General features: G+C 42.8%; 1 protein-coding gene across 9 annotated transcripts in view; it reads right to left on the bottom strand.

Moving 5' to 3' along the window:
* SOX5 (SRY-box transcription factor 5) overlaps nt 1-12175 on the bottom strand; it is a 942792-nt gene that overhangs the window by 28947 nt on the left and 901670 nt on the right. For all 9 annotated transcript variants that reach the window (XM_084765306.1, XM_084765302.1, XM_084765304.1 and 6 more), the window contains one exon: nt 10669-10846. In XM_084765306.1, coding sequence (XP_084621432.1) covers nt 10669-10846 — 178 coding nt within the window. The remainder of the gene's footprint in view (nt 1-10668; nt 10847-12175) is intronic.

Genomic DNA, 12175 nt, shown 5'->3' with positions numbered 1-12175 from the left:
TCAAATATTTTCTTGCTGCTTAAAAATGCCACTGAGAGAGCTGATGTGAGCTCAGGGTAGTGTTCTGGTGAGGACAGTTCCTCGGCGGCCCCAGCTCTCCTGGTCCTGTCATATTCCTGGTCCTGAGTATGATTCAGATGAGGTCATGGGGAGGGGTGGTTATTGAGAGTGATTACCATACTTTTCAGAAGTAATCACTGGAATTGATCCAAAGAACAAAATGTTGTTTCAAATGCACACAATGTTTAGACAGAGGACTACTGAGGGTGATGCTGTTGCCAAGGTGGACCTGTTCCCACTATCCCTTAAAACCCTCTCCCAGGTGTTGTTATTCCTCAGTGCATCCTGACCTGCAGTACTCTGGGTAGAGCTCCAGCCTTCTCTGATAAGCTTAGGTGTGTTTGCTCAGTCACATCCTCAGAGGACCAGCCTGCTTGTCTTGGCCCCCGACCCTGCCCCTACTCAGCCTGGCGATGTGTGCCTTATACACTCTATTTAGTCTCTCCATGGTCTGTCTAGCCTCCCCAGAACACAAATACATTTGAAACGGTTTAGCACATGGTGTTGAATAAAAGCATGAATTCTTTAAGCTTTTTACAGACTGCCAGGATAGTACTGTGTAGGAAAACAGTTAATATGGATCCAGGCAGAATTTAAATGATGGCCGAGGTGAGTCACTCAAACCTGTGTTCAACCAAGGCCACTCCAGCTTTGGGAAGGGTGGGTTCAGGTTCAAATAGATACCACTCGAAAATAAACATTGCTTGTAGACACCCTTAAGTTTCAGTGAAATGCTGTGTGAGATTCTAAAGTTGGCATCTGCTCTGCTAAATCTTAAAGCCATTTATTGGTTAGAGTTTAACCATAGCATGGTTTGATTCACTGTGTCTATATGGTTTCATCTTACCATGACCAAGTGATGCCTGCCTTCCCCTGCTGGCTCCCCCTATCAAGCCACGTCCTTGCCTCAGATTCTGGACAGAATGTGTGGATGTGTTGTGTCAGATATATGCACATATATGGCATGTATGCATGTGTGTGTGTGTGTGTGTGTGTGTGTGTGTGTGTGCGCGCGCGAGTGCGCTCATGTGTGGTATGTATATACCTTAAATGTGGGTAACAACATATAACCTTCCAACCCTCACCCCTTCTACTTCCTAACTTTATTTCTCTCTCCCATTTCATTGACGTTGGTAACGTTTTTTCTTCCCAGTCACTCAAAATGCCATAGACCTAAGTTCCAGATTTTTCTTGCTCCCCGTTTATGTTTCATATATTTAGATCATCTCCTGCCCTTGCCCCAGCTTTAAGTATGAGAGGTCACCTCTCCCTTCAGACATGCAAAGGTCTTCCTTGACCTTGGTTTTTAAATCTCTCTCTCCCCTTCCTAAGTCAAGTTTCCCAAAGAGGCCCCACGTGTCTGCCCATCTCTCTTCACTCTCTGCCTGGAGCTAGCATCCAGCTGCTGCTTCCCTTGGCCTGTGAGCAGCTCAGTTTCAAGGCATCCTCCCTTCTCTGCAGAATGATCTCCCTGGGCGACCTGACAGTGTGGCGCTCCCTCCCTCAACGTTCTCAGGATGCCTGCTCCTCATCCTGCCACTGTTTTCTCCTCTCTCCTCACCTCCATATTTTTGCCCCAGAAAATTTCTTTATGTGTTCCTTAAATTTTGGTGCCACTTCCTAATCAATAAGGGGACAATGTGACACACATTGCATAAGCTTGAAACAAAACTGTAGCTCAGCAGCACACCAGCCCTTCAAGGTGTCTTGCTTTTCTCTCAGTTGCTTCATTGATTAAACGTGGATGACACAACCTTAGCAAGCTGCGTCAAGGGCAAGTGCGTCAGGTACAGTCACCAGGTCTAACAAATGCCCCACGACAGCATTCGCTGTCACTTTGTTTACAACAAGGTTGAAATATGTGGAATTGGCAGACTGGATTCCGATGGATGGATCTGGGTTTCTATTTATGGGAGGTGTGATAGTTGGCAAATTGTAACAATAGCTGTGGCTCCTGGTCTTCTCTACTGTAACACAAGGCAGCATTCAGAGGAGGCTAAGTGAACCGCTTGGCCTGTGAGGAGACACTTCCTCCCAATAACTTCCTCTTCCTTTGCTTTTTCTGATCCCTCTTGGTGCTCCTCAGGGGAGGACTTTGGTCATGATAGTGAACACTGTGAAGGACTAGCACTTCATGGTTGGTACAGATGCTCATGTGTGATGGGGGATGTTACTCAGGAGAAGGCCTCCCTGGTGCACACAGGCCCTGGGTGTGATCCCCAGGCACTAAGCAAATAAGTAGACAAATTTCAATTTTCAAATTTCAAGTAAACAAAGTTCAATTAAATGCAAGGCTGTCTGTTAGAGTGCAAGATGACACACCAAAAATGGCCGCTTGATAAATGATTGTTTTCTGTGTTGTTGTTTACAAATTTAGGCAGTGCTCACATCTATAGTTAGGATTTGGGGAGAGTACACATGTATAGAAGTTTAACAAAAAACCACAGGCAGGAAACGTGAGGGCTTCTAGTTAATAGTTCAAATGAAATAACTAGTGTTTTGCTTTCAAAACCACCCTGAAAGATTTCTCCCTCTCTCTCTGTATCCTCATCCTTCTCTCTGTCTGTCTCTCGTGTATTTGTGTGTGTGTGTGTGTGTGTGTGTGTGTGTGTGTGTGTGTGTGTGTGTATGTGTGGGTGTGTAGGTGTGCTGGGGTAAATATGGGGGTAGAAGTCACAGCTCAATTTCTAGGGTCATTCCAATTCCACAGGTGCCATCTGCCTTAATTTTTCAGACACAGGCATTGATCATGTTACAAGGTGAAGATGGCATTCCCCAATGTGCATTTTAGGGCTTGAACATGGGTCTTCATGTTTACAAGGTAGGCACTTTACTGACTGAACCATTTCCCTAGCCCTCAACATATATTCTTAAATGTTTTTCTAAGAATTGAAAGGTTATTCTCCATAGTTTATATGCAAAAAACAAAAACAAACAACTATTAGTCAAACCCTAGTGTATGTATGTATGTTTATGTGTGGAGTATGTATATGTGTATTTGTATGTGTGTATATGCATGTACATATATGTATATATGCATGTGTATGTGTGTATATGTGTCTGCATATGTGTCTATATGTATGTGTGTGCATATATGTGGGTATATTGCATGTGTATGTGCACATCTGTGTATGCATGTTTATGTGTGTGCATGTGTGTGTACACATGTATGTGTCTGTGTGTGTGCATGTATATGTGTGTATGCATATCTTCCCACTCAATATCTCTACATGCATGCCCTATGAGGCCCTAAAATGCAACCTGTGTATCTCAGAACTCACCATCATCCCCCTGCCTCAGGCTGTCCTTTCTACATTCCACAAAACTGGAATGGGACATCTCCCATCCCATCCCATGGACGTCATCTAAGATTGGATTATCCGTTACCTGGGTACCAGTCAGTTCTCACTGTTGTGTGTTCATTCCCCGGCCTCTTCACTTTCTCCCCCAGGCCTCGTGGTCCCTGCTTTCACTACAGCCACCTCATCCTTTTAGACCCTTTGACCAATCCCATCCTTTTTTTTTTCTTCTGTTTTTCTAGCTTCATAGTTATGTTCCCAGAGTCTGTCTTTACTCAGCTTCCAGACTAAGTTACTGGATGTGAAAACCTCTGTTTAAAAACGCATCTCTTGGTACCCTTCTGCTTCAAATAGCATTTCATGAAATGACGATCTGTCATTGTAGGAAAAAAAAAATCCATGTTCAAAGTAACTGAGTGATGTTAAAGCCTTCAGAGTTGTGGCTGTGCCTGCACCGTGAGACAGGCAATGCCGACTTCAGCCTTGCCTGCTCACATTATAACTTGGAGAGCTCTCTAATGTTCCCCAAATCATCATTCTGGGGTACGCCCGCAGCACTTTATCAGGGCCTCAAAGCCTCTTCGTGTTGTGGAGCCAGGTGTGTTTCATCCCCCCCTACATCTACCTCTTAGGAGTTCATGCATGAGATGCAAAGGGACATCGCCCCAGTCCAAAGGCTTTGCTGATTCCTATCTCCATAAAATTCCCCATTTGCTGAAATGTTCTCCCTCTCTGCTGTGTTTGGGAATTTATTCCGTCTGTGAGGACCTCCATGACATAGCCCAGACAGGCTCCAGGCAGGTTCTGTGCCGCCTGCTTATCTACGCCTTTGAAGCCTTGGAAATGCTTTCCTCATCACACAGGCGTGCATTCTCCTCACACTGCGGTCTCAGCTTGTCAGTTCATGAAGGACTTGAGGCCGTTTAAAAATATTTTACTCTATTTTCAATTCTCCCCCTCCCGTGTGTGTGTGTGTGTGTGTGTGTGTGTGTGTGTGTGTGTGTGTGTGTGTGTGTGTGTGTGACTATGCATGCATGCAGTTGTCCTCAAAAGACAGAAGAGGGCACTGGCTCTCTTAGAGTGTGAGTTACAGGCAGCTGTGAGCCTCCTGAAGTGGCTGCTGGGAATGGAACTCTGGCTTCCTGTAAGAGTAGCAAAAGCTCTTAACCCCTGAGCCATCTCTACAGCCCCAGGGGCATGTGTAGGTTTAGTTTGTTTGTTTGGTTTGGTTTTTTTAAAGTTTTAATCTTTCATTTTGTTGTCCCATCACGAGACTATTTTAAAGAAATATGCACATATTTCTGTAAGTAGCTGCTTTATATAATTCCAAGTTCATTTCAATGAAAAGCTTCATTGCATGACACAGAACTGCTAAAGGTTTATGGAGCTAGCAGATGAGTCAAGCCAAGACAGATTCTTAATTATTATGTATACATTTTTGGGTAAACATTTTGATTCTTTAAAATTACATTTATTTAGTGTGTATGCATGTGTGATTGTATGTACACACACATGTTTGCATGTCACAGCACATAGGTGGGGGTATGAAGATAAATTACAGGAGGAAGTTTTCTCCTTCCATTAAATAGGTTCCAAGAACTGAACTCAGGTCTTCAAACTTAGGGGAAATCCCTTTACCCACTATTCCATCTCATTGACCTCAGTTTTTAAATGGCCTAGTTTTAAATGAATTTTCTGTCTTTGAGATCATTTATCAAATACCAGCCTCCAAATGCACACTATGCATTTTTTTTTAATCTGAGAAGGTCAGAATTAGATCATAAACACAACAATGTATAAAATGGGAGGTGCCATGCAAATATGATCTTTTTCCAGATGTGGTAGAAGGCCACTGTTCATGTCCTGGTGAGGCGGTGGCCTTCTGTGAACTATAATATTCTCAGTTAGTCACCGATGCAAACGTGCAGTGTGTCTCATCCTATCTCTTGTGGAACGTTTTCCCATTGGAGATGTAAAGTAATATCTAACCACAGTGCTTCATGCCTGCAATCCCAGCGCCTCGGAGGGGGCAGCAAGGTCATGGTCCACAGTCCGACACCCTCCTGGGCTACGTTGCTGATGCAGGCAGTGCACTTGAACTCACTTACTTTCACCTTGGTTTGGGTCACTGTGACTATCAAGGAGAATGTAAGTACAGCTCTGGTTTTCATGGGGTGCTGAGGAACTTTAGGGTGATAGTAACATGTTCTAACATGAGACAGAGTTATGTTAGGTCAGAAGCCTTAGTACACGGTGCTTCTCTTGTTTCCCACGGTGTGAAAATAAATGGCCAGAGAAACTTTTATAAATGTATATTCTTTCATTCATCTCCTCTTCCTCCTTTCCTTCCTTTCTTTTTCTCTCTTTTCTTTGCTTCCTTCTTTTTTCTTTCTTTCTTTCACTTAATTTTTCTTTCTTTCTTTCTTTCTTTTTCTTTCTTTCTTTCCTGTGTGTGTGTGTGTGTGTGTGTGTGTGTGTGTCTGTTGTGCACATGCCTGTGTATCTCTGTGAATATATGCAGATATTTGTAAGCACCAGGGTGAGAGTGCAGAGGTCAGGTGGCTGTTTGTAGGATTAAGGTGTCTTATTCTACCATGTGCATCCTAGGAATCCACCTCAGGCTATCAGGCTTAGCAGCAGCACCTTTACCTGGCTCAGCCACTGCAGTGGCCCCCACAGAAGGTATTTAACTGTCACCTACATGAGTGAGAGAAGATAAACCAGTAAGACAAGTTATCTAACCAGAGAGGCCATCAACGGGCAACATCGATCAGAAAGAATGCCAATTCAGGGACTTCAGGGGCTTCAACGGGCGTCACTGCCCTATGGTGGTGAGTAGGGATAAATTAATTTCTAGGCTACCATGCACATATATTTCCTTAATTTCCTTAAGATAACGAGAAGGGAGTCTAGGAGTGAATCTCAGTGATACAGTACACATTTGGTATTTGGAAGACTCTGGGTTAGCTCACTGTCATTGACACATGCAATAAAATTCAAGTCATACTGTTTCTCCTCCCAAAGAGCTTACTCCAGATGCCTGCAGAGGCGACTGTCTGCCTCAGTGCCCCATGTCAGGAGTGCCTGGGTAGGTAGCATGGGCACCGGCCCCCTCTAAGGGCCTATGCTTTTAGAATAGGCACAGTGAAGAAATGGGTGGAAAATGCTTTGAAGAGTGTTTAGAGAAAAACATGTCAAGCTAAGTAGAAAGACCCAATGCATGGAAAGGGACTTCTGCCCAGAGGCTCAGATTATCCACCCGTCCTAGGGACTACATATGCTTTCTAAGGCTCTGGGTTTCGTTTGTTTGTTGTTGTTGTTTTGGATTTGTTGTTGTTGCTTTGTTTCCTGTAGATCCCTATCCATATGTCTACCAATCAAAAGTATTCTTACAGAATATATTCATTAAAGCATGTTGGCCACCAACCCTAAAAAGTCACTTTCTGTACATTTAGCTAATAGATATATAGCAAAGAGCCCCGTGTCATTAATGATAACTCAAAGTTATCTTTGGGTCCACAGTTTTCCATGGTTTATTAATGGCCTAACACATTAATTTTTCTTTCAGGGTGACCTTTACAACACCATTAATCCTCCCAGCTTTTATCCGACTACATTATTTCTCATTACAGTTTCAGCTTTCAACATCTACATTTGTTGAAAAGAGAAAAGTAAATTGTAGTGGCCTCAAACCCTTGGAAAATATGAGGGCTGTAGATATGGTGAAAGGACTGTGCAGGGTGGGGGAAGACGCTTTATTACAGTAATGGGGGAAGCTGTATGGTAAGTGTCACTAAGTACACTCTTGCTGTAGAAAATGCTTGGCTGTACTTATCTTTAGAAATGCTGGAGAAAGGCTGTCTACACACATATGATTATGTATATGTATCTATGTAATATATATGATCATTCTATTAGAAAGCAGGGTTTGAATAATATTTTTAAAGTAGGCCATATGTCAACACTGTAATATTTATGAGCTCCATTTGTTTAAGGAAGTGAATCCTTTTTGCCAAATCAAATCTCTTCTTGCACACTCAGTGTACAGAAAGCACTCTAGCCTCGTGTCCTTTAGGGCACTGGGCACAATGAGCGATGGTGAGAGGGGCGTGCAGATTCCAAAATTCACTTTTCTCTGGTTTGCACCTGACTGCTGGGCTGGCCCTGCCTGACACTGCATCACAACTAACAATTCACTGTGCCTTCTGCTTTGTAGACATTCAAGCATTTGGAAATGAGTTTGCTCTGTCTAGCTTGCAGTTTCTCTGAATCTGGGCCAATTTTCTATTTTCTTCTGTCTCAGACTGACGACTCGGATTCTCTTCTTCCTAAGGCAAGTCCTCCAGCATTCCTTTCTCTGTGCTATAATACTGTCACCTCCCTCTCTTTCAGGGACATGCATTTCTCTTCTCCTCTTCCTCATTGAAGAGGAATATTGTCTATCTGCCCATCTAGCTGTCTCTTCTCCTCTCTCTCTCTCTCTCTCTCTCTCTCTCTCTCTCTCTCTCTCTCATTTATCACCTATTTATCCCCACAAAAACCTATGTCTACTCAACTGCCCCAGTCACCCCAGTCACTTCTCAGCAGCGCATTTACAAGATGAGGCCACACTGCAGACTGAACTGCGTCATTCACTGGACTATCCCATTGTCCAGATTGTTATAATGGAGAGTCCGGCGAGATCAGTCGACTTGGTTTTCAGAGTCTACCTCTCTGTGGCTTTTCTGAAGCATGTCCGTCCTTCTGCTCTTCTGCCCAGTGTGCCACCATCAAATGACTCCTCCTATGTGACACTTCTTCCAGGGCCTACCTCACACTGCCCCATTGCTGTATTTGTCTAGGAGGTGACTGTTGAACCGCACGCAGAGGGGTTCTCTACCATGGAAGTTCCTGTATGAGTTCAAGGGTGCCTGGGAGTAATAACACCCTTCCCAAACTGCTCGCATAAATAGGATTTCTTCCAAGTGTGAGATTTTTCATGGTTTTACCTCTGCCGACTGAATGAAGGCTTTCCCATTGTGCTCACACTATAGGCTTGCTTCCGGTGTGACTTCCTTGTGTTTTTAATAGTTCCGGCACTAGCTGAAGACTTCCCCCACACAACTGAGGTACATGGCATAAACCATTAATTAGTCTTAAACAGTCTTTCTAGAGAGTCTTCTACCTAAAAAAAGTGTGATAGATCTAAAATATGTTGAAATAATTGAGACTTTTCCCTTCAGAAAGTCAGAGGCTAACTCCCTATTTGTGGAGTTGGGTTTCACTAGAAGAACGATGTGGTGGGAATTTGGTGAGCAGGCCACAAGCAACATGCCAAGGTTTTCTCGGTCCTCCTTTTGGGGGGCACTCAATGGAAAGTTTTCCTGCCATGTGATAAGCAACTACAGAGAAGGTTTGTGTCATCAAAAACTGGGGCCCCCAGCTACCAGCTGTGCAAATGAGTTGTCACTTCTTATGGTGACGTACACAGGGGTCTGCTGCTCGGCCAGCATCTCCACCCTTATCACTTTAAACATCTTAAGGTAGTGATAACTAGTTGAGTTTCCCCTTTGAAAAGGAGGAAATGTACAGTAAAGGTCGAGGGTTGGGGTTGTTTTTATACCTCAGTTAGCTAAGGCAATTGGTGGCCTCTGTGGCTCTTTATTTCTAACCAGACACACTCGATCTGGTGGAATGTTCTAGTCAAGGACTAATCTCTGTATCTAACGTCCTAGTCTTGCTCTCACAGTCAGCTGCACAGTTTCCTCCTGAGCACTTGCAGCGAAAGGCTCCCTGGTGCTTGTAACTCAATAATACTTAATTTCATATGTATATCTTCCAAGTTTGTCCTGCTTTTCTCTTGTTCATAGAGAGCCGAGACACCTAGGCTCCCCTGTCTCCACTCAGGTGCAGATAACTCTGTCAGGTCTCCTTTAATATGGCCGCCCTCCTCCAGAGTCCCCTTTGTTTCGTTCTTTGTCATGGAATAACTCCTACCATGTGGAAACAGGGATTCCACTGAACCATCTTGTTCAATTGTCAATACTCTTAAGTTCCGGTCACTTGGCTCTGTGAAGGAGAATGCTCCACCCCACGCCCTCCACATCTCTCCCCGCCCCCTCCACATCTCTCCCCGCCCCCTCCACATCTCTCCCCGCCCCCTCCACATCTCTCCCCGCCCCCTCCACATCTCTCCCCGCCCCCTCCACATCTCTCCCCGCCCCCTCCACATCTCCTCCCGCCCCCTCCACATCTCTCCGCTAGCTTCCACCACTTTCTGCCACGTGCCATCCAACTTCCTAGCCGAGTCCCTGCACTTCTCGGCCACACATTCCTCTGGGGTTTCCCTCTTGTCTTACGCCTATAATGCCTATGTGTATATTGGTTCGTCAAAGTTCATGGTTGAGAACTGCTGTTTGTTGCTTAGTCCACCTGGATTCTTCCCAGCACAACACAGCAGTCTCCTCTTTGACTACAGGATCACAGCTGTGCCCTGCAGTAGCCTTCAGTATTTATGACCTGTATTTTAGCACCTCCCCAAATAATCATGTAATACACAGGGGCTAGTGTATTAGCTTGTGCTAGAGGTATTCCCAATCAGACAAAAGCAATAAATCTATCAATGAATATGTGCTGAATTCTTTATGCTTCAATTCATGCATGAAAAAATAATAAAAATAACAGTATTGGTTAACTCATCCGAAACTGCAGTGACAGGAAACCCAGAGGCACCACTCCTCACAAGCCCTGGTTGTGTTCAGTTGGAACGTGCGATCAGAATAGAACAGAAACACACTTCGTGTTTCATGGTGGACAGTTGACTCAAACAGGATATATTCCTCATTATATATCTGTATGCATTGCAACAATAGAAAAAAATCTCAGTGACAGAAAAGGCAAGCCCTTTAGGAGCAACATTCTGGAACCATTTTTTGCTATAATCAGTCATTATTGACTCTTTAAAAAAAAATAAACTAACAAGTAAAGAGTCACACATAACTATACCAAGTATTTTTAGATTGTCAGGGCAGTAGAAATTTGACTGAGTTAGAAATGTCACTTGCTCTTTGGTTGGAAGGGGGTCATGGGAGGGGAAGAGGGAGGGGACTGCAATCAGGCTGTAAATTGATTAAATAAATAAATTAACAAAAATTAAAAAAAAAAGAAGTATCACTTGCATGTTTAAATCGGACCTTATGATAATAACTCAAATTGTATCTCTGTCATTTGCTCAGGCCACGCACAGCCTGTGTGTTACAGGCCGCCTTAGGTTATTTCATTCAATTGCCATAAATGGAAAGTCAATAAGAACAAGAGAAACATAACTTACCTATTGTGCTAACTCTTGCGGAAGGACTAGCTAATGCTGCTGGGACAGAGGCTTTGAGGGGGCCTGCCCCACTGTTTATTCTCAGAGCTGGCATGTGGGGAGAGGTGGGTGATGTGGGTGATTTGCCATCAGAGGTCTTGGGTTTAGCTGATAGGTTCAGTGGCTGGGCCACTTCATCCTGCAAGGATCATTAGAACATGAGCTGTGACAAGGAAAGGCTAATCAGAAACATCTAGAAAAACACAGGTGCATGGCCTGTCATTTCCCATCGGTGATCTGAACATTTGCTCTCAACATTACAGTGTCTGGTTAGCTCTTGACATAATGTCACTTTCAACTTATTCTACGGAACCTGGTTGTATAACAGAAAGCACACATGCCCTCTATCATCCACAGAAAGCCCAAAGCTGATCGCTGCTACACACTTTCATTGTGAAATGTTTTACACAGTTCATATAAAATTATGATGCTGATCAGCTATTTCTGTTCCTTCTGTTTAGCTATCTGGAACAGGCGAGTCATTTTTTTTTTTTTTAAGAATCTTTGTCCAGGCACAGAGGTAGCATCTGGACTATCTATGGGTGTGTGGCTCTGATCAGAACTGCTCTTCCGATTGAATAAAAAAATACAGCGTTCTAAGAAAATAATCATTTACCCAATACTTCACAAAAGCAATGACAATAAACAAGATTAACATTACACTAATGTGTGTTATCTAAACACCTAAATAAATATCACCATGCTTATAACATAAAATCCAGAGAAATGCTCAGAATAGTCCTTGGGAAATCCCATGGCACAAACATCTGTATGAATCCAGTTCAGTACAGCTAATGACTTGAATTATTTTATTCTTGAAGAGTGTAGCTTGATTTTATACCCTTCTCTATTAGCACCCAGATTACTAATTGCATAACATTTATGGATACAATACTGCTGGGTTTCTATTATATCATGAGAATCAGACACAGCAACACTACATTGCTTGCTCATTATTGCAAACTCTTTTATTCCTCTGCTATGCTCTAAAATTGGAATAATGGGACAACTGTTTATATCAGATTCAGTAGTTCTGAAGTTTAACTGTAGAATAAAGATGTCCTTTTAAATATTATTTCATGAGTCAAGAGTATATATGATTGTGCTAGCAGAAAGTTTGTTTTAAAGTGAAATTATCTTTAATCGAATAGGGCAAATAGATAGCAGGGAAGCAAAAGCTAATCTCTAAAAAATTTAACTCTTTATAATATACATACATACACACCTAGATTTACATACATATTTATATATTAGCAAATTCTGGAACCATTTCTCATTATAATTAGTCATTTATACCTTAAAAATAAGCTGAAAGGTAAAGGCTTCAAACATAAATATAACTGGAATTTTTAGATTTTCAGATTTAGTAGAACTTTGACTGATACATACATACATACATGTGTGTGTTTACATCAACAAGCTATTAAAATCACTTCATAAGGAAATCACTTCATAAAGAAAATCACGA

Source organism: Acomys minous (assembly GCF_964271855.1).
Source record: "Acomys minous genome assembly, chromosome: 17".
In the NCBI taxonomy this organism is placed as follows: Eukaryota; Metazoa; Chordata; class Mammalia; order Rodentia; family Muridae; genus Acomys; species Acomys minous.
The sequence above is the reverse complement of the archived record's forward strand: the minus strand, read 5'-3'. Positions and strand labels throughout refer to the sequence as shown.